The sequence below is a fragment of the Eptesicus fuscus genome, chromosome 4 (assembly GCF_027574615.1).
Source record: "Eptesicus fuscus isolate TK198812 chromosome 4, DD_ASM_mEF_20220401, whole genome shotgun sequence".
Taxonomy (NCBI): Eukaryota; Metazoa; Chordata; class Mammalia; order Chiroptera; family Vespertilionidae; genus Eptesicus; species Eptesicus fuscus.
This window is the reverse complement of record NC_072476.1, coordinates 74866045-74888455: the sequence shown is the minus strand read 5'-3', so window position 1 is coordinate 74888455 and position 22411 is coordinate 74866045. Positions and strand designations below refer to the sequence as shown.

At 53.9% G+C, this 22411-nt stretch overlaps 1 protein-coding gene across 2 annotated transcripts; it reads left to right on the top strand.

The window, feature by feature from the left end:
* The first annotated feature begins 10293 nt into the window (after nucleotides 1-10293).
* On the top strand, nucleotides 10294-21026 carry TMEM171 (transmembrane protein 171). 2 transcript variants are annotated; one of them, XM_054714301.1, is made up of 4 exons: nucleotides 10294-11051; nucleotides 13290-13995; nucleotides 18068-18209; nucleotides 20757-21026. In XM_054714301.1, exons 2-4 carry the CDS (start codon nucleotides 13359-13361, stop codon nucleotides 20950-20952), a joined length of 975 nt encoding a protein of 324 aa, XP_054570276.1. In that variant the 5' UTR covers nucleotides 10294-11051; nucleotides 13290-13358; the 3' UTR covers nucleotides 20953-21026. The 2 variants fall into 2 exon arrangements, with proteins under 2 accessions (XP_054570276.1, XP_054570275.1); XM_054714300.1 differs by having other exon boundaries at nucleotides 20754-21026.
* Nucleotides 21027-22411: the final 1385 nt, after the last annotated feature.

Here is a 22411-nt window from a genome sequence, read left to right as displayed (position 1 = left end):
TTATTGCAATACGTTTTTGCCAGGTCTGGAACTGAACCTGTGATATCTCTGTGGTCGGCCTACAGTAAATCGCAGTCCAACCACTTACAGGATCCCTACACTTACTGGAACCCTCACTTTGAAGGGGCCCTGGCGCTTTTCCCTGCATGGCAGAATGGCTGTGAAGAAAGTTGAGCTTTCTGCCACCAGCCCCATTTCAAAGGACTTAACCCCTTTCCAGACTCCCCACCCCCTTGTCCCACGGGACCTCCCTTTCCCCTCTTCCTTGGGAACAGGTGGACTCATTCCTCCCTCAGGAGCTGGTCCTCCGGGGCTGGGGCTGAGGGGGGTTCCCTCACCCCTTCTTGCTTACCTCCGGCTGCCTCCTCTGTTGTCTTTCCACTTTTGTCTCATCCTGAAACTTACCTTCAGCCGGAGAAGACCTCTGGACAGCTCCCAGTTTGTATTGGCTTTCTCGTGGGCCAGCTGTGTGGCCTGCCGGCAAACGGCTTCCCTGGGCCTCTGTTTCCTCCTGCGAAAAAGAGAAAGAGCATGACAGAGGGGGCCCGCAGGGCATGACAGAGGGGGCCCACAGGGCAGGCCAGAGGGGGCCCACAGAGCAGGCCAGAGGGGGCCCACAGAGCAGGCCAGAGGGGGCCCACAGGGCAGGCCAGAGGGGGCCCACAGAGCACAGGCCAGAGGGGTTCCACAGGGCAGGCCGGAGGGGGCCCACAGGGCAGGCCAGAGGGGGCCCACAGGGCAGGCCAGAGGGGGCCCACAGAGCAGGCCAGAGGGGGCCCACAGAGCAGGCCAGAGGGGGTCCACAGAGCAGGCCAGAGGGGGCCCACAGAGCAGGCCAGAGGGGGCCCACAGAGCACAGGCCAGAGGGGTTCCACAGGGCAGGCCGGAGGGGGCCCACAGGGCAGGCCAGAGGGGGCCCACAGGGCAGGCCGGAGGGGGCCCACAGGGCAGGCCAGAGGGGGCCCACAGGGCAGGCCAGAGGGGTTCCACAGAGCAGGCCAGAGGGGCCCGCAGGGCATGACAGAGGGGCCCACAGGGCATGACAGAGGGGGCCCACAGGGCAGGCCAGAGGGGGCCCACAGGGCAGGCCGGAGGGGGCCCACAGGGCAGGCCGGGGGGCGCCCACAGAGCAGGCCAGAGGGGGACCACAGGGCAGGCCAGAGGGGGACCACAGGGCAGGCCGGGGGGCGCCCACAGAGCCGGCCAGAGGGCGCCCACAGGGCAGGCTGTGCTCGGAAGGCCAGCCCAAGCTTGGTTTCACACACTGGGCTTTCCTGGCACGGCTGAGCCCGAGGAAAGGGTTTTAGGCTGAAAAAAGACTTTCTACATCCGGGCCGGGCCCTTCCTACTCCAGCCCCCGGGCGACCCCGGTGGAGTGGGGACCGGGGTTCCTTCAGAGGCTCCGCTCCTTCCTGTGCGAGGCCAGCACGACCGTGCCCTGGTCCTCCCCTCACAGAGTTCCAGTCCTCAGCCCACAACACGGAGGCCCACGCGTGGGTTCGCCTGGCTCACCTGCAGGCCTCCTGGCCCCTGAGCACTCCTCCTGCACCAGGAGGCTCCTGTCTCGCGTGGCCTCCGGGTGGGCAGATGAGGAAACTGAGGCATAAGAAGAACCAAGCAGCCTGGTTCCGGCTCAGGGCCAGGATGAGATTTGGGCCTTCCGGGTCCCCGTCCAAGTTCCTTTTATTGGCCCCGAGGAGAACCCACACGTGTAGCTGATGCTCCCCGACTGCATCTGCTAAAGGGCTTCCACGTGGGAAACCAAAGTGTCTCCTAAACGGAAACTGCCAGAAAGATCAAAGCAGGTTAAGAGGAGCCGAGGAGAGCAGGCCCTCCGGCCGGGCTGGAGGCAGAGTGCCTGCAATGAAACTCATCTGCTTGATAAGCAGACCCTTCGGCAGGCCAGGGCCGGGGAGAGGTATCCCATCCCGTCATTGCAGTGTGTGCTGCTCCCTGAGCGGGAGGCTCCGTGTTCTAAGCCCCACCTCCCCCTTAAACTTGGAAACACCCCAGGATCGGGCCTGGAGAGGTCCTGAGGACGCGCTGCCCCGTTATTGGGTACCTCCCAGCAAGGGGAGGCCACCGCTTCCCCGTGGCTCCTGTGGTCCTTACTTGGCCTGCCCTGTGTGGAAATGTTCCCCGTGATCACGCCAAATCGCTCAGATGTGGCCTCAGCAACTTCCTCCTCGAGGTCTGTGGGGAGAGCCAGCATCCACCTGGCACTGTGAGCCAGCTGTACGGGGCCCAGGCCCGGGCAGGCGTCAGGCTGACTCGCTTTGCCATCCAGCAGACCTGGTCTCCGATCGCAGGAAGGATGGATGGGAAGAGAGCACTTGCCCTGCCTGAGGGGTGATGGGCAGCAACTGCTGTGGGGGAGGGGAGGCATCGTGGGGAACAGGCTCACTGGGATGTGGCCTGGTGCGGCTACTTCCTCCCACTCCACACCAGGGGCCCGTGCTCCTGAGGGCCGGTGTGTTCAGGTCTTTCGTTTTCCTTCCCTCACAAAGCCCACCTCCCTGAATATACACCAGGGTCTCTCCTCCTTGTTGTTTTTCAGTGACCTGGCCACCCTGCTCATTCTATGGGGTTTTAGCCCCTGCACTGCTGCCTCCACTGAGGTTACAAATAGTGATGCTCTGCTTAGAGGACTTGGATGGAATATTCATCAGCCTCCCTTGGAACAGCTGAGAGTTAAACATATGACTTACTGGTAATAGCCAGCTACTGTATCTCTAAGAATTTACCTGATGGGAAACCCACCTCATATACACATACATTCTCTTTGAATGTGGCTGTATCTCTATTTAATCCATTTATGATTTGTGTTGTAAACAGGTACCTTTCTTTGGTATCTGTCAATTCTTGGATGTTGAGAGAAATGGGTCTAATTACAAACAGTATAGAGATTTGAGGGTAGACTTTTCTTCTGAGTAATAAAGACTGGATGGAAATAAAACTCACTGCAACTCTGGAGTTGGTGACGGGAAGTCAAGTTTACTAATAAACTGTGAAGTTGTACAATTATTTTCAAGATGCTTTTCTCTCTCTTTCCGTCCTCCTGGCTGGAGTCATAAACAGCACAGTTGGCTAGCCAGGAATATCAGAAATATGGGCCGATTATATTTTCCTGCCTCCCAGCTAGTGAGATAGCAGCGTCTGATAGACACACACCCAACCTAACAGCAGAGTGTGATCTTCGCTGAAGTCGCTGTCTTTTCTACCTGGTCAAGCCTCCTAGCTGAGCCAGCAGAAGCGGATCAGGAGCACCCCCCCCCCCCCCCCCCCCCCCGCTCAGTCCTCGGAGGCCGCGGGCACGTGTGGACAGTCCACCAGCGTCCAGACACTGTGCAGACAGTGGTGGCACTGACTGCCTGGGAGGCTGTGGGGGCTCCCTGGGCACTCTCCCCAATTCCCCTGGCTTAGAATCTAAAATACACAAGAAGGAAGTGAAGAGAGGGGAGGAACGTCGACGGGTGCAAGCAAAGGGGCCAGTTGGGAGCCAAGGATCGTGGCGGCAGGAACGGTTAGATGAGCGAGATGGAAGGCTCCAACTCCTGCTCTTGCAGGAGGAGCCGTGTCAGGCCATGGCTGGCCCAGACGGAGCTGAGGGAGGGGCCAGCTGAGGTGGACGGAGAGGGAGGGCTGGCCGAGGAGAAGGCCGGGTCATCCCTGTGAGGTTGAAGGCATCCAAGATTAAGGCAGGGTGTGAAGTAGAAGAGACTTGAGCCGCGGGTGCCAACACCGAGCTGGGAGCTGGGAGCTGGGAGATCTGGGAGATCACTGATGATAGGGACACAGTGGTTTAAACAGCAAAGGGTGGGACAGAAGTGGCCTCCAAGGGCTGATAAATAACTATGCTTATGATCAGTGCCCTGAGCGAAAAATACCAGGTACTCTGAAAATAACGGCGGGGGAGGGGGGGGGCGTTTTGAGGGGGCAGGCCAGGGCTTATTTAGATGAGGAGGTCTCTCTGGGGAAATGGCATTTAATTGGAGAATTAAAGAGTGAATGGGAGTTTGTTAGCTTGCCCTTGGATGACTCTAAACTGACACTGGAAAAAGAGCCCTCGCTCCCTCCCACGTGCAGTGGAAAAGGTGCTTCAGGCAGGCTCCCGCGGGACTGGGAGAGGCTGGGCGCTTCCCATGCCGCTCGGCCACATCCCGGCCCGGTCAGGCAGAGCCGCCGCCTCTCCGTGTCTGCAACACGGGCCACAGCGGTACTTACCTCTGGGGCTTGTTAGGAAATGCAAACGAGTGAGACGTGTACATCACCAAAAACACACGCGAGGTTTTATGGAGGGCTTACCTGCTGCCGTTATTTAGGATAAAACATTTCTCCTGGAATTGCATCCAGGCACAAATCTCAGCAAGACTGTCTGTGTTCATGGAATCCTCCCAATAACCCTGTGAGGTAGGTGAGCAAGAAAAAGCCCCAAAGAAGTTTCCTTTTTCTTCTCTCTCAATCAGCACTGCCCGAGCCCTGGCTTCACCTGCATTCCGTGGCGTGACAAGGCGCCTTTTGTTAAAATCTGGGGCGTTCAGGAGGTGGCTTCCTGCCAAACCGCCTTTTAATCTATCAGACGCTCGGCTCTCAGGTGTTCAGGCTCTTGTTGCTTCGCTTTTCAGGCCAGCGGTCGCTGTGAGAGAAGCCAAGTGTGTGACCATGAGGAGATGACCAATGCACCCCGCCCACCAGGCCCCCAGCCGGGCGCGGAGGTCCCCACACACAGCACCCCAGCACCCCAGGTGTCTGGGTCGGGCCGTTTTGAGAGCCGTCTCCAAGAGTCTTAGGTTACCACATCGGATCCTAAAACAGGTGCGTTACCTGTATGGATAACGTCAAAATGTTTTTACCCCACCCTGCACTTTACCAGCAAGCTGTTCGAATGAGGCAGCAATGCTGCCAACCTTTTGTTTCTTTTTCTCACTTCTTTTTTATCATTATTTCACCTTGCTGTATTTCTGAAGCACTGTAAGCTGACTTGAATCCTTTTTTGGAATCGTAAGTATCAACCAGGAAGTACAGGGCCAGAACCAAAGGGGAAGTGATGGGGTGAAGGCAGGCAGGTGAAACCAGAATAGGTGAGGCAGGTGGAGCCCTGAACCCTGGCTGCTGACTGGCCCTCACAGACCTCTCCAGACACCGGCAACAGCCAGGCGCCTGGCAGTTTTGGTGGCTGCAGGCGGGGGCGGAGCAGAAGTAGAAGGAAGGTAACGCAGGGTGACCACTGGGACAGCCAGTTTTTGCCATCATGTGATACACACCTGTGAGGACGCCTGGAAATACCTGGGAAACGCGCTGCAGGGAGAAGCCAGGTGTGCTGGCCGTGGCTCAGATCATGGCCAGTTGAGCACTAGACGTCAACACGGCCTCGTTCTGTGCTGAGAACCCCGAGTTCCCGCTTCTTGACTTCCTCCGTGGACTCCTCAGGTCCACCTCCCCGAAGGAGAGGAGCCACCGGTGCAGGATGAGGTGAGTAGCCAGAGAAACACATTAACCAGTGCCCGCCACGTGCCAGGAATGCGCCCTTCAAGACGCCCTCTGAGGTGGGTGTGCCGAGTCCCATATTCCAGATGAGCACAACGAGGCACAGAAAAGTTGTTTCCTTGGCCAAGGTCACCCAGCTAGTGACAAAGCCAGGTTCTGAACTCAGGTCTGTCTCGTCCCCGTGTTACATGCTATAGAGCAGGCGTCCTCAAACTACGGCCCGCGGGCCACATGCAGGTGTTTTTGCCGTTTTGTTTTTTTACTTCAAAATAAGATATGTGCAGTGTGCACAGGAATTTGTTCATAGTTTTTGTTAAACTATAGTCCGGCCCTCCAACGGTCTGAGGGACAGTGAACTGGCCCCCTGTTTAAAACGTTTGAGGACCCCTGCTGTAGAGAAATTAGTCATTCTTTGGGGCCCATTTAGTGGTAGGTGTTTGACGAATCCAACACAAGATGCCAGGAGGTCACTACATTTCCGTAAACTCTTACTATCCACATGGTCTCCTCCAGCCTGCTGCCCAGATGCTGGCGCCACTGTGGAAGTGGCAGCTCCCTCGGCCACGCGGAGGCCTCTACCAACGAGACCACGTGAGCTCCAGGCAAACCCTCACTCTCTCTGAAACAACTCCTTGCCTCGCCTACCCCTGGCTCCAGCCAGCTGCACTCAAGCTGTTTACAGATCTTGCAAAAACAACTGCACCATCCGAGGCAATAAAATGATTGCAAAAGATTAGTCTTTGCACTGGGCGTCAGCGAAGGGGTCAAATCTGCACCCTCAACTCAAGCTTGTCAAATCAATCTTACTCTGGACATGTGTCTCAGGCCCCTGGGTCTAAGTCCAACACAGGGTGGGGAGGAGGAAAATGCCCCGGGAGCCCTGGCCTCCCCTCACCCCAGCACCCGTCGCAGGAGTTAGGCAGCCAGATGGGGCGCAGCTAGGTTCGCGGGCATTGCTGGCAGGCCTGGGAAGATGAGCTGAGACGCTGACCCAAGACTGAGCACTGGAGAGCAGATTCCTGTACACCAGCCGCAGTGCGGTCTCAGCAAGTGTCCGGAGTTGGAGGAGGGGAAAGCATGCTCTGGGTGCTGAGGTGACCCGGGGGCAGGACCCGTGAGAGACCAAAAGAGAAACTAGAAGCTGGCAGACTTAATGACTGACTGCCATTCTGTAATCTTGTGAATTCTGAAAAAAAAATGGTGATAGGTATTTTACAAGCCCAAACACACCACTTGCCCAGAACTTCTTTTCCGGGTTGGCAGTGCCCTGAGGAGTGCCACGTGGCCAGCGCGGAGGGAGGGAAGGAGCAGGAGGCCCTGCCCCGGCGGAAGCCCATCCCTCCCAGCGGCGCTGCCCCTCTGCCCTGGAAACACCTGAAACCCCCGCGTGGGTTGGCACCAGTCGCCCTTGCTTTGTGCCTTCGTGGAGGCCTCAGCAGCAGGTGCAGCCACATAGGCACGTGTCAGCTCTTCCAGAGGAGGGGCCAGCCTTCCTGATTTTGTAATCAACATCACCGACAGACCACAGCGAGGTATTCCTTCCAGAATTCCTGAACTCCAGGCATGTATATTCAGTCGCCTACTCAACTTCACTCCGATGTCTAATGGACATCACAGGGTTAACATGCCCCAAACTGAACTCCGAAACGTCCCCTTCCAACTTGGCCTGCCCTTGGCTTTCTCTTCCCTGTCTTGGTCAATGCCGGAACCATCCTCCCATGTCCTCAGGCCAAAAACCTTGGGGTGAAAACCCACATCCAGTCCATGGAAAACCCTGTGGACTCTGTCTTTGAGATACATAGGGGAATCCAACCATTTTTATCACCTCCAAACACAAGCCACAGCCCTCTGTCTCCTGGGTTATTACAATAGCTTCCTAAAGGGTCTCCCTCCCCTCTACTCTTCCTCCTCCTCAGGCTGTTCTCATCCAGAAGCCACTGTAGTTTTTTTTTTTTTTTTTTTTTAAATAAGTCACCTCACATCACACTCTGCTAAAAACAAAACAAAACCAACCCCAAACCCTCCAAAGGCTTCCCATCTCCAGTACAACGGCCCACGACAAAGCCCCACGCAGCCTGGTGCACGTGGCCACACACACACATTCCCTCCCCGACCCCCTTTCCCACCCCCCTCCCTCTTGCTCACCCGCCCCAGGCACCTGGCCTCTTGTTCTTCCTTGAATACACCTGCTCCTGCCCCAGGGCCTTTGCATTTGCGGTTTCCTCTCTGCCAGGGCTATTTCCTTCTCCCCACCAATACCATTGTATTTCTCTGTGATCGTTTGAAAATATGTTCCAATTCATAGTTTTAAAATATATCAAATTCTTTGATACTCCCTCCCTCAAGAGGTGGAGCCTAATCCCTTGACTTAGTGACTCAGTTCCCGGGAATAGAATGCAGGAGCAGTGGTGGTGTTCAGAGATTACGTCACAAGAGGCTCTGCCCTGTCCACCTCATTTGCTTTCTCTTGGATCACTCGCTCCAGGGGAAGCCAGCTGCCATGTCCTGAGGACATTCAGGCTGCTCTGTGGGCAGGTCCACCTGGCGAGAAACTGAGGCCTCCTACCCACAGCCATGGAGTGAGCCACCTTGGAGCCAGGCTCTCGGGCCTGCAGATGAGGGAGCCCTAGCCAACTGCTTGAGTGAGAGACCCCGAGCCAGAACCACCCAGCTACAGGCCCCAAACTGAACTCCGAAACGTCCTCCTCCAACTTGGCCCGCCCTCAGTCTTCCCTGTCTTGATTCATAGTCCCAGATTCGGACCCCCAGGAACCGAGAGAATAAATCGTAGCTGTTTTAAGCTTCTAAATTCGGCAGCAATTTGTTATGCAATAATGGTTTATCAATATGCTTGCTTCCTCATTCCCTTCAAGTTTGGCTGCAATGTCACCTTCTGGGAGCCGCCTTCCTTAACCACCCTATTGCAACTGAAATCTCCCAGCCGCCCTCTGGGGTTTCTGACTCCCCACAGCACCGAGTGCTTTCCAATACTCTGTATAATGTGCGTGTTCCTTTTATTGCCTTTCTCCTTCTTAAATTGTAAGTTCCACGTGGGCAAAGGATTTCCTGTTTTGTTTATGGGCACACGGTCAGCAATCAAATGCCTGCCGCGTGGATCAATGAGTGCTCGCCTTGGCTTAACTCTCTGTCTTGACTTCCTGAATTCAAGGTTCGCCCGTTTTTAGAAGCGTGTTCTGAGGCTGCTTTCCGAAGGATTTTGTCTGGGCTTATCTCTTGTTCACAACCACGCAGGCAGGAAAGGCCTCTTGGTTTCGGGTAGAGACGGGTCATGCCTTCTCCTTCCTAAGAACGGGTCTGCTCCCGAGACAAGCACCTCGAAGGCTGGTGGGTATGTCTCTCCTACTTGACCCAGGAGGACTGGATTCCACGGAATTTAATTTAGTCAAACGGGCTCCAAAAGACACAAACAGCCCAAGCAGCAGATATTCCAGGTGGAAGCTAATCTGATTGTCCTTGATGCCAGTACATTCGAGTCTGTCATGTGTGGCCAGCCCGCAGTCATGTGGCACCGGAGGGGCAGCTGTATCAACAGGCCCCTTGCAGGTCCGCACACAACTCTACTAGGGAGTGAGTTTTAAATGAGGGAGAGGGGGGAAATAAGGAAGGGAGAGGTAGAAAGGCTCTGGTACAAGGAGTGGTTAGCAGGCCCGTTGTGCAGTCCCCACGGCTGGTGACCTGCTGGTTAGCCAGCTGTACTTTGAGGCCCTTCCAGAAGGGGGTTCATCCTGACACTTTGACCAGGATTATCTCCACCCTCCACACGGATTGCCGCAATGTCCTTGAGATACAGTATCTATAGTGTTATAATGACCGAAAAGCCATGTCATAAAAGCCCTTTTTTGAGTCTGTGGCATTGTGTGTCCTCTGGGTGACAGGTGTACAACGGGTGACAGAGGAACAATGAAGAGTCAGTCCATGGGGGTCACATTAACCAGCTGTGGACTAACGTTATGTCTCTAGGTCTGTTTTCTCAGATGAAAAAATGGCTGTTTTAGTTCACCTGTTGCCTTCTGGCTGCAACCTTATCCGAGGTCTGTAACGAGCCACAGGCTGCAGGTAAAGCGGAACACGGAACCTGGCAGGCCCATGGGGTCATGAGGTTAGGATCCTTCACTAGAGTCATAACCAGCGTTCTTCCCTTAGGGCAGAGCTTTGCAGAGGCGAGAGCATGTGACTGTGGAAAAGGCCCCCCGCTGGCCCCTGAGGCAAGTGCCCCCAGCACCTGCCCACGCTGTAACTTGTCCGGATGCCTCCCTGGGGAAGCCCCATCTTACCACCCAGGGGTCCAGGCCTCAGAGCCCAGCTAACAGCCATCCCTCTTTGCCTCCCTCTGACCCTTTCCTCGAGCGTCACCTCACCTCTGTGACCTTCTTGACGCTCAGGGAGAACTACTGGGAACAGCTTGCTATGTTAGGTCTGCTGAGTGTTTGTACTCTAAAAAGGTTAATGCAATTGGTGTGAACTTGTGACTGAGTGTCCGGCAAAGTGGACGGGAAGCTGGGGAGAAGTGGGGGGGATGGGGAAGTCCCCAGGGCTCCTGGAGCTTGTGCTGAGCCCTTTACTCACCTTCCCCAGCGCCCTGACCTCTGGGGTGTGGAAACTGGCACAGTTGAATCTGAGTCACGTGTCACGGGGCAGGTTACAAATAGCACGGGGATTAGCAAACCCATCCTGAAACTCCTGGTTCAAGGGCAGGGAAAGTTACCAGTTTAATTCCAGCCGGTCGCTAGCGACTGAGAACTGGGCAGGGGGTTCTGGGGCCAAGGAGGGCTGTGAGCACACCCGAGAGGAAGGGCCCGGGCCCGCCAGGGGCCTGCTTCGCGCTGGGAGCGAGGACCTCACGTCGGACGCCTCGGGTACGGAGCCCCTTCTAATGGCGCGTGCATTTCTGTGAGCCGGTATCTCCGTCACCTGTTCGTCGGGGAGCTCTCGGCGAGGACGGGCTCCAGGGACCCAAAGGCAAAGTTTGCCGAACGGCAGGACACTGGGTGGACCCTCCCCAAGCCGCGCGGTGGTGGAGGGCGCAGCGGCGGGAAGGCGGGGGCCCCACGGGGTGCGGGTAGACGCTTCCCTTTCTCACGCCCCCGCCCCGAACCCTGGAACCCAGCCCCGGAGGACACCCGCCCCCTTCCCGCTGCGGGGTCTCGGCTGGCGCAGCGCGGGTCAGCCAGCCAGGAGGAGACCCTCCTCCGATCGCCGCCCCGACGCCCCTAGGGATTCCTCTCGGACTCCTCGTGCCCACGGTCACCGGCGCGGAAGCGGCCAGGGCTGGCGGACCCCCGCCCTGCACCCCCAGGCTTGGGCGCCTTCCGCCCCGAAGGGAGCACCCGGTGGCAGCCAGCTCCCGCCGGCCCGCCCTGCCCTGCCCGTGCCCGCCGCCGGCCGCCGCGCCTCCCGGCACCGCCTCCTCCTGTAAATACAGTGGCGGCCCGCCCTCCGCGCCGGGACCCGCAGGTGGGAGTGAGCGGTGCGGCTCCGCCGAGCGCACACCCGAGGCCAGAGCCGGGCTCCGAGGAGCGCCCCGCAGCAGGACCGCGTCCCAGGTAAGCGGATCCGGCCCGGTCCCAGGGTTTCCGGCGGGGCTGGGTGCGCAGAGCGGCGCCGGCGCCAGGGATCCCGCACTGACCTGTGTCCTGGGGAGACGCGCACTCTGGCTCCCTAAAATCCACGGAGCTATTTCCCATAAAACACGGTTGCCTCTCCTTGCCCGGATCCCCAGACAGGACCAGAGCATTGGAGGGAGTTAGGGGCTGCTGGTTTGGAAATGTCCTTCGGAAAACGGACAGGGTTAGGGAGGCGAATTTGGCTTTGGGAAATTAGGGGTAGGCTGGTATTTAGAAAAGGTTTAATTTCCTCTTAGTCTGTGTGTCCGATCGTGGGTTCGTGTGCGAGAGAGAGAATAGACAGACTGACTGACCCACTACCCACACACTATTTTGCATCAGGGATGAACGCAGATGCCAGGTACTTAATCCACTGGCCCTGGGGAAGAAGCTGCAAATCCAGTTTGGGGCTTCTGTTTCCTTGGCTGGTGTTTGGGAACTTGCCTTTAGGTGGTTGAAGCCTTGCCACTCACTTCAAATTTGAAGGCGTCAGGAACACAATGAATTCCTGAGAGGACTTTGTAGCAGAGACTCACCCTCATCTCTGGGACCAGCAAAAGGGATTACATGATTCAGAAATTTTAAAAAAAGTTAGTGCAATCCTTGAAGTCTTTGTCTCAGCTTAACTGCATCTTCATAAATAGTTCTTCCAAGTTTAAAAATGAAAACATGCATTGCCTTCTTTCTTCAACTTCCTTTTGATTCTATCATATTTTTTCCTGGAAAATTACTTCCTCGTGGAAGACAGAGCGTTTGCTTTCTTTACCTAAACTGACTCTACTTGATCATGATTTGGGTTTGTCAAGATGGCCCTGGCTTCCGAGCCGCAGGCTTGAGCTCCTTCCTGAGACCACGGATGCAAGGGGCACAAGCTATTTGGAAAGGTTTTCTTTCCTCGAGCGGTGAAGACAGTCTTCACACTCAGATTGTCCTTTCGAGTGCCCCGACTTGAATATCCCATTCATTAGAGCAAACAAGATAACGGGATAGCAGTCTGCGTAAACCAGACCCCTCTTCAACAATGGCTCCGGTGTTCAATACGTGATACCCTTGGAGAGCAGGGCTGGGGTGATCTTGTGCAAAGTGCTTTCCCGCTTGATTCACTTGCACTCATCTTTCCAAGTCAAGCTCCATTGCTGTTTGACCGGTGATTTTATCAGCTGCTTATTTTGAACAGCCTCAGCCTCTTTGTGGAAGTGGGTGGCACCACGAAGGAGGGTGAGCGCGAGGCCGCCTGGCCACCTGGGAGGCAGGGCTCCGCCCGCCGGCTGTGCCGCGCTCCCTGGGTTCATCCCAGGCCCACGCAGCAGCCGGGCCACCAGATTCCAGACCCAGGAAGCCCCCGAGTGAGAACTCAAGCATCGCCTTTTGGACAGAGTTAACTTAATATCCACTAAACTCACTGCGTTCCTGAACTGCCTTCCCAGTCCGTGGACACTGCTGAACGTTGTCCTGGGGAGGTAGCCTTAGAATGAAGCACGGAATGGAAAGTTGCTGCGGGTCTAGAACAGGAAATGGAAAGTCAGTGACTGAACAAAAACTTACCGGCATGGAAATGCTCAGAGCAGCTGTGATGAAATGTGGGATGCCTGTAAATCAGCAATAATCCCTGAGGTTCTTCCCTCACTCACCATTGTTTGCCTGGGTGAGTGAATTTGTAAGACTCAGAACAGGAAAAGCCACACCCAATTACTTTTGCTATATGGGTTTTTAAGAATTTTATTAAAATAATTTAAAAAATTACAGTTGATATTCAATATTATATTAGTTTCAGGTGTACAGCATAGACATTTACATAGCTTATGAAGTGACCCCCCCAATAAGTCTAGTACCCCCCTGACAGCATACATGGTTATTATAATATTATTGACTGTATTTCCTATGCTGTACTTTACATCCCCGTAAGGAGTTTTATTTTATTTTTTTAAGATCCTCTTAGGTGCATGGTAATTGCATTTCTTCTTCTTGAATATCTTCATAAAATTAAATATTCAGGAGTTTCTGAATGCCCGTCCTTCTGACTCATAAACCAACTCATTGTTCTACAGTGTAGCAGTTGGATGAAGTTCTATTCCCCATGACTTCATCTTGGTGTGATTTCTGAAATGGCCAGCAAAAGAACAGGTGGGTCAGGAACACCTGTGCCCGCTTTAATTTGGTGTTTGGTTCTGTTTGCAGAGCTGTTGAAACCACTGGAGGGAAGGAAACACGGCCCACCCCTCTCCGGGGAGGGGGCCTCTTCTGGCCATGTCTCCTGCAGCAGCTGAACCAGATGGGGTCCAGCGAGACAGGCATGTCAGCATGCTCATATTCTTCCTTTTCGTCTTTGGTGCCATCCTGCTGTTTGTGGGAGTCCTGCTCTCCATCTTTGGGTTCCAGGCATGCCAATACAAACCCCTCCCAGACTGCAGCATGGTGCTGAGGGTCGCCGGGCCTGCGTGTGCCGCCGTTGGGCTCGGGGCTGTGATCCTGGCCCGCTCCCGGGCACTACTTCAGTTCCGGCAGGGGCGCCGTCGAGGCAACCGGGCAGACCCTGACCGACCCTTCATCTGCGGAGAGAGCCGCCAGTTTGCCCAGTGCCTCATCTTTGGATTTCTGTTCTTGACCAGCGGCATGCTCATCAGCATATTGGGCATTTGGGTCCCTGGCTGTGGCTCAGACTGGGAGCAGGAACCACTGAATGAGACAGACACTGCCGACGAGGAGCCCCAGATCTGTGGATTCCTGTCCCTGCAGATCATGGGACCCTTGATTGTGCTCATGGGACTGTGTTTCTTCGTGGTCGCCCATGTTAAGAAGAGAAACAACTTGAACGAGGGCCAGAATACCTCTGAAAGTGAAGAGAGACAGACCCAGAACACGGAGCCTGTTCAGGTCACTGTAGGTGCGTGGCTTCATTCCTGTGCGTGCTCACATCACAGTGGCTGTTAATCAAGGCTTCCCTGGCCTACCCTGGGTCTGGCCTAGGTGTTTCTCTCTCTCTCTCTCTCTCTCTCTCTCTCTCTCTCTCTCTCTCTCTCTCACACACACACACACACACACACACACACACACACACACACACACAGAGCTGCTGCTATGTAGGCCCCAAAGAAGTCCATGTATACATCATTTTGCCCCAGTAATTCCATATTATTTAGCAAATGCTTTGGGACATTAAGTGGTAACCTTGAGTAATGTCACAGAGCAAATGTAGGGGAAAGTGGAAAGAATCTCAAGGACAGCCTGCAAGTCCTCTGTCACCTTAGGGACCTGCCAAGCGACCCTCCTCCCCCTGTTATTCTCACACTAAAACCTGTGGCACTTCGCATTGCTGGACGCAGGAGTTCGCATCCCTGACTGTCACTGGCTGACTGTCCTTGGTTAAGTCCTTACCCTCCCATGGCCTTGGTTTATACATCCATAAAGCGAGCATTTCTAAGATTCCTTCCAGCACTAACTTCCCAGGATTCTGAGTCTGTCCCAAGTCTACCGGTCTTCTATGTGTCGAGGGGCCTTCTGTTTTCTGCATTGTTCTTTGTTTTCTGTAACTTCAGGATTAGGGCAAAGTTGGGAAGCAGTGGCATAAATGAAGATGAAATGTGGCAACACCTGTCCCTTCTTTCCCCCATGGAATGCCTAGTAATTCCTTTTGGGCCCCTTGGGTTCTGCTGAATAGATGGATTACCATTTCCCAGAGTCACCCTTCCCCGCAAGGACAATGTCAGTAACTTTGGCCTCAGCGTCACACAACCAAGAAAAAACCCCATTGCTACTCATTTATGCAAATTACTGTACTGTGGTTTTTTCCCTCAGTCTCCTTTAGAAAGCTCTGAAGCCACATCCTTGACCTCTAAAAGGCTAGGCAAGGAGAACTGCAGAGCAGAAACCATGGAGGGGATAGTGGAGGAGAGTGGGAGTGAGAGGCCCCTTGGGTCCGGGGCTGTCTAGGGAGGCAGCAGTGCTCCCAGCAGAGACGGGGCGGTCCCGGGGCTGCGGGCCCTGCAGGGCACCAGCCTCAGAGGGGAAGGGCAGGTGGACTTATAGACAATCCTTGCATTGAGCCAGGGTTGATGCTCCCAGCTTATTTCATTGTGTATTTATATACTACCGTGACAACACAAATATTAGTTATCTATTAATAGCAGCTAACACATATGTAAAGCTTATTTATTCCTGTGCTAAACACGCATCTTAATGTTCTTCAAGAGCCTATTGTGTGAAATTCCTTCACTTCCACGAGGACCAACTGAGGCAGATACTCTTAGTGTCTCCATGTTAGAGATGAAGAAACCGAGGCCCAGGGATATTAAGTAACTTGCTCAAGGTCACAAGGTCGCAAGCGGCAGAGCCAGCATCCAAACTATGGCCCTTGTATAGCACCTTCCCCGGGGCACGGGGTTGGAGTCCTGTTTCTGCTGGTTTTGTCTTCACCGAGTGTTCTGGGTAGTTGTCACATGACAACAGGGCTCACCCAATGTAGACGGTCTCAGTCCTTTCGGGAGCACAGTGGGGTCCATGTGGACACCCTCATGGGATGCTCCGTGTTCACTTAGCTGGGGACATTTTAAGGTGTGCCCTTTGGATTTGCTATTAGGAGAGTTTGGGGGCAGCCTCTGTCCTGGTGGCTGGAATGTGGGGGGCAGTGGGTAGCGGGGCTCTACCCCCTGGGCAGTTCTGTCCTGCTGTCTGTCGGCACTGCATAGTTTAAAATCTTAAAATCTTTTCTGCTTAACCCTTTAAATCCCATCAAACCTGTGAAAATCGGGCACCCTAAGTCCTTGTTTTTCTCTCCTTTGATATGATGGCATGGGGTTTAAATTTTTAGAAATCAAGACTTCTAGTACAATCGATAAGACTCTGGACATTGTCTCTAATGGTCGGTTCTGCCTTATGAGGGAAACGGGGGTGATAAGAGGCAGTTCTTGGCTCAGTCCCAGAATTCAGCTCTTCCCCCTACACCCCCTGGGAGATAAACCAATGATGTGCTGTCTGTGAACATACTCAGTGCAGGACCTGGCCACGCAGCTGGTACAGGAGACAGCCCTCCCTTGACGGGTATATGATTCCAAGTCACGGAGGACACCAAGTCCTGCAGGGCCTAAGTGACAGGGAAACCCGGGGTGGACTCTTTTCCTGTTGAGAGCAGATTGTGAGTGTGGGAGGCCGGGAGCTGACTGGCAGATGGACTAGCCCAGAGATAACTGTTGACTTTGCACATTTCCTTGTTTGTGTTTGATGTTTGATAGGTGACTGGCCTGCTTTAGAGGCTCATTCCCAAGTCCTATGTCCTACAATGTGTAATTAAAGCGAACACCTAACCTTACTTCCTCTGACCTACCCAGGCCTTCTGAGGAAAGTGAAAAGACAAGCATTATGCTTTATCGATTTAGGTCAGCAAGGTAAGCTCCAACAGCTAGGAGCGGTGGAGTTCGTGCACAAGGTGCGGAGTGGAACCACTGGCCAGGACTGCCAGTTGGGAGTGTTTCTTCAGACATGCAAATAAGTGCCACAGGCTGGCGGAGTGTGAAGAACGCAGCTGGGAGGGCGTGGGACAGCTGAGAGGGTTCGCTCTTTGCCCAGCCCTGTTTTAATGGCTGCAGGTGAATCCATTTCCTCCTACCTGCCCCGAGGCAGGTTCAGTGACGGCCTGCAATTGACAGATGTGGCAGCTGAGGCCTAGAGGGGTTCAAAGACTTGTTCAGGGCCAACCTGGGTTGGTAACTGGCAAATGGAACCCAGGAGCTCTCAAGAATCCTGTCCCTAGCTAGGCAAGCATCAGATCTGCTGCCCAGCACAAACCCGGCTCCTTCCACAGAGAGGGCCTCTCTCCTCCTTCATTCTTCCTGAGCTCGCGGGTGCTGCCAGCTCTCCAAGGTCGCCTCAGACCCCTGAGCAGTGGTGCTTGTCTCAGGGCCAGAGTGCTCTGGGCAACTCGTGTGGCGCATTTGTTTTGAAATGGAAATGCAGATTAGAGCTTGAGTCTGGTCCCTCGGTTCTCCTCCCCAAAACACAGGTGCCCGGCTAGAAATGCTAAAAACAAGCTTTCCTTTTAGTTTGACTTTGTTTTTCGAAGCTTGGTGAAATATTGGTAGGTAAAGACTCTACAAGAGCATAAACCACAGCCATGGCGATGCCAGTGATGGGACGTAGGGTAGCTAATCTGTTCAGAGGTGAAACTGCATTTGAGGAACAAGGCACTTGATCCAACAGCTAACTTTTGATGAATTAAAAATGTAAGTTAAGCCCAACTGGTGTGGTTTAGTGGTTGAGTGTTGACCTATGAGCCAGGAGGTCATGGTTCAATTCCCAGTCAAGGCATGTGTCTAGGTTTTGGGCTTGATCCCTGGTGGGGAGTGTAGCATGCAGGAGGCAGCCGATTGATGATTCTCTCTCATCATTGATGTTTTTCTCTCTCTCTCCCCGACTCTCTTCCTCTCTGAAATCAATAAAACAAAGAGAAAGAAAACAAATTGTAAGTTAAAAACAAGAAAAACTTTAAAGCTGTACACATCCCAGGGGAGGCACACGGTTAGAAAATGCTTCACTGAAATGCTTTAGCTCAGACTTGCAATGAGATAGGCCTACTATTTTTTTAAAAATTGTGGTAAAATATATAGAACATGCATTTTTACCATTTTGACTTTTTTTAAGTGTATGGTGGCATTGAGTACATTCACAATGTTGTGCAACTATCACCACTATCAATTTCCAGAAGTTTTTCCTCATCCCAAACAGAAACTTGGCACCCATTAAACACGAACTCCATCTCCCCCTGCCCCCAGCCCCCAGCCCCTGGCAACCTCTGCCTTCTGAATCTAAATCTGATCAAACCACTTTTTGATGCTGGAGTTGGCATAGGTGTTTTGACTATTTCTATAGATGAGCCAAATACGTACTTAATTTGTTCTGCGCATGCTAATTTGTTTGCACTTATTACTTACCCATCTTCAACAAGACGTTGTGTGTTTCCTTAGGTGATGCCGTGATAATATTCCCGCCCCCTCCGCCTCCTTACTTTCCTGAGTCGTCAGCTTCTGCCGTGACCAGAAGTCCAGGAGCAGACAGTTTGCTTCCAAATGAAAATCCGCCTCCATATTACAGTATTTTTAACTATGGGTAAGACTTCGCCTTTGAACTTCAAGAGGAGCATTTTCATCTTTGCAGGCCTGTACCTCATTTCGGGCCAGATGAACTTGAAGGCTGCAGTACAGGAGTAGTAAACATCAGAGGGTATCTTTTCTTGCTGACGTCATGTCAGGATCATTGCCTAATATTATCAGTACCTTTCAGGAAACTTTGGGCAGCACATAAGTTAAAAATTATAAACGTGGCTGTGCCAGGTTACTGTGGAGCCTTCTCCAGGCATTTTTCTGTGCTCCGAGCAGGGCTGACCCTCACAATGTTGAACAACCCGTCCGGCAAACTGAGCCGGGCTCCGGCGGCCCCTGCTTGCTGCTTCAGATTGTAGGGAGGCGTGGGGGGTCCCGGGGCACCTCCGGTAGGTACAGAGGGTGTTAGTAACTAATGGACGTCCTTGAGTGACTGGCTAAAGTCACCTGCACCCTGACCTGACCAAGCTGCATTTTCCCTCCAATATTAAGTTGTTCCCCGGGCCTCAGAGCCTCTCGGATTAACTGAAGAGACATGTAAGATCCCCCATCCCCATGCTCCCCACGTGCCACAAATTAGGAGACATGCATGTGATCAGATTAAAGAGCAGAAATCTAAGAGCTTTTCCTTTAGGCCCGTGGTCGGCAAACTGCAGCTCGCGAGCCACATGCAGGTCTTTGGCCCCTTGAGTGTGGCTCTTCCACAAAATACCACGGCCTGGGCCAGTCTATTTTGAAGAAGTGGCGTTAGAAGAAGTTTTAAGTTTAAAAAATTTGGCTCTCAAAAGAAATTTCAATCGTTGTACTGTTGATATTTGGCTCTGTGGACTAATGAGTTTGCCGACCACTGCTTTAGGCAGAGCGATGGGCTCCGAGCCGTTGGTTAGCACAGTTCACAACGGGAAAGGCTGGCCGTGGCCAGACCGGTAGGCGCTGAGTCTCATGGACAGGCTGAGGTACCAGGAGCCAGACTGTGGTGGTGAGTGGTGGGGTGGGGGACCTGGGATGGAGAGGACAGTGAGGAGGAGCAGAGCTTGTCATGTAAGGGGAGTGACAGGGACAGTGGCTGTCCCTGGCAGAGGAGGAGGTGGGACTGAGCTCAGGGTAAGCGGGAGAAGAGGGTGCACAGGCTCGTGGTAGAGGGGCAGGTGGACTGAGAGGCTAGGCCTGGACAGAGAGATGGAACTGGGAAGAGGTTGCTGAGACAGGAGGGCAGCGGCTTCATGACCTGCGGAGGATCCATGGGGGCAGGCGTCACAGGAAGGAGTCCTGGGAAGTGCCAGGGAGGAGCAGGGCTGGCAAAGGCTCTGGTACCTTCTGAAGGGGTGACCAGGATGCAGGAGGTGAAATCTTCGCTGCCAGAAGGTTTTACAGGGCAAGGTGAGTGGGTGAGCAGATCAGGGACAGCTGACTTCCGAGACATGGAGCCTGCATTTTTGAAAGCAGTGGGAAACGGGGCACAGGAGCCCCTGGGAGCCCGCGGGGACGGGTGGTGCCTGGGCTGGTCACTCACCTCGGAGGCACATGTTCTCGTGCTGCAGACGGGGCGGTGAGCTGGAATCTGACCAGAGACGAGTGTAGGAACTGCCCTGCACGGATGAAGGGGCGGTGAGGGTCTGGACATTTGTAGAATTCTGTTAGTGACTTTTTCCTACTCTTTTCTCCAATGATGGACTTCTCCAAGCCCTAAAGTAAATGTCTATTAACTTAAAACAACAACAACAAGAACAAAACGACTCCCGCTGCTGTGATGATTTCTGTGTGCCAGAGGCAGGCTTTTCTTGCATTGCCCCGTATAACCCTCATAGTCTCAGGCGGTCTGCACCGTGATCCCCATTTTACAGATGAGGAACCGAGGCTTAGCCATCACACAGCTAGAAAGCAGCAGAATGGAAATTCGGATGAGGTCTGCCTGGTGCTAAAGCCCACTCCGTTAATGACTATACCTTCCTGCTTCCTTCAGGTTTGGGGCCTAATGATTTAATGTTCTGTTTGCGGTCTACCTTACGTTAGCTGCCTCAGAAGACACAATAGCAGAGAACAGTAACTGTGCGTGCGCTCTTTGTGGGCGGCACCTGTACATTTGCACTCCAGGTCTTTTCAATGACAAAGGAAAGGACAACAGGAGGGAGACGGTCCTGATGTTACCATCAGCTCTAAGGAAAGAAAGGGGCAAGGGATGGAAACATATCTATAATAATAAAAGAGTAATATGCTAATTAGACCGGATGTCCTTTTGGACGATCTTCCAGATGAAGCCAGGGGGCCAGGGAAGCCTGGGTCCTGGATGCCTGCCGGTGGCCAGAGGGAAGCCCTGGGTCCTGGGTGCTGGAGGGAAGCCCAGGTCCCAGGTATTAGAGGAAAGCCGGTGCTGGCATCTGGGGGAAGGAAGGCCTACTCTTGCATGAATTTCGTGCATCGGGCCTCTAGTCTATAAATAGAATGTGAAAAAAATAACTCCTTAGGTCCTTGCACATTTGAAAAGAACCTTCTCCTTAAGGCGTGTTACTCTTTCCCTCTCCTCCCTCTCATGCTCTCTCTCTCTTTTCAGCAGGACCCCAGCTCCTGAGGGCCAAGGTGCAGCCCCTGAGCGAGAGCGTGTATCCATCTATACCATTTCGGGGACTCCTTCGTCCTCCGAGGCCTCCCACACTCCACCTCTCTCGTCTGAATCGCCTCCCAGATACGAAGAGAAAGAATCTGCTGCAGCCGCGTCCTTGTCTCCCTCTTCTCAGCCTTCCCCACCGTGAACTAGTGACTCTGGTTCGATTTTATATAGAACCGATCACTATTTTATTTAATTTGTTTTTTAATAAAAAGTACAATAGCATCGGCTATGTTCTGATTTCCCTGGTGCAGCATCAACATCAGTGACAAACCTTCACATGCATGAGAGGGTCAGAGACGGAAAGGTAAAATGAGGCGTATATGCATTCTGAGCTAAGATGGGGTAAGGCACTTTGGGGGCTTCAGGGGGTCATTGCAGGATGAGAAGAGTAGATATTCAATAATTAGTAGTTTGCCCTGCCCTATCCTATATAATAAAGAGGTAATATGCAAATTAACCCTCACGCCCTCACAAGATGGCTGCCTATGACCAGGCCAACAGGGGGGTTAGTGAGGGACAAACAACTGAACAGCAGGCTGCATGGGATGACCAGGCCAGCAGAGGGGGGCAGTTGGGGGCAACCAGGTCAGTGGGGGGGGGCAGTTGGGGGCAACCAGGCCGGCAGGGGGGCAGTAGAGGCAACCAGGCCGGTGGGGGGGGGGGGCACTTAGGGGCGACAAGGCTGGTGGGGGGGTGCAGTTGGGGGCGACCAGGTCAGCAGGGGAGGCAGTTGGGGGCGACCAGGTCGGCAGGGGAGGCAGTTGGGGGCAATTAGGCTGGCAGGGGAGGCAGTTGGGGGCGATTTAGGCTGGCAGTGGGGGCAGTGAAGGGCGACTAGGCTGGTGGGGGGGCAGTTGGAGGCAACCAGGTTGGCAGGGGGGTGGCAGTTAGGGGTAACCAGGCTGGCAGAGGGGAGCAGTTGGGGGTGACCAGGCTGGCAGGAGGGGCAGTAAGGGGTGACCAGGCCAGCAGGGGGGACAGTTAGGAGCAACCAGGCTGGCAGGGGGGGCAGTTAGGGGCAATCAGGCCGGCTGGGGGGGGGGGAGGGGAGGGCAGTTAGGGGTGACCAGGCAGGCAGGCAGGTGAGTGATTAGGAGCCAGTGGTCCAGGATTGTGATAGGGATGTCGGACTGCTGGTTTAGGCCTGATCCCAAGGATTGGGCCTAAACCAGCAGTCGGACATCCCCCAAGGGGTCCCGATTGGAGAGGGTGCAGGCTGGGCTGAGGGGACCCCGTCCCATGCACAAATTTCATGCACCGGGCCTCTAATAGGTAGATAAAAAAAGTTATCCCTGATAATTTCTTATTATGGGCAAGGCCCCTAATTCAAGTTCTTGTAATCTAGGTAGTTAAAGAGAGAGAAGGGCAGAAGTTTCTCTTGAAGCATTTTGATTGCCTTTAGCTCAAAATAATTTGCATACCACAGAGGCACTTCTTGGGGTGTCTCATGCTGAACCCCCACACACAGGTTAAGCTGTTAGGGCCTCACACCCCGGGAGAGGCAAAGTGCCTCCAGCCGGCACAGACAGGGAAGCAGGTTCTCTCACTTAGGCCTCTATTCTAGGTGCTCGGTGGGATCGTTCCTATTGGATGAAGACGAA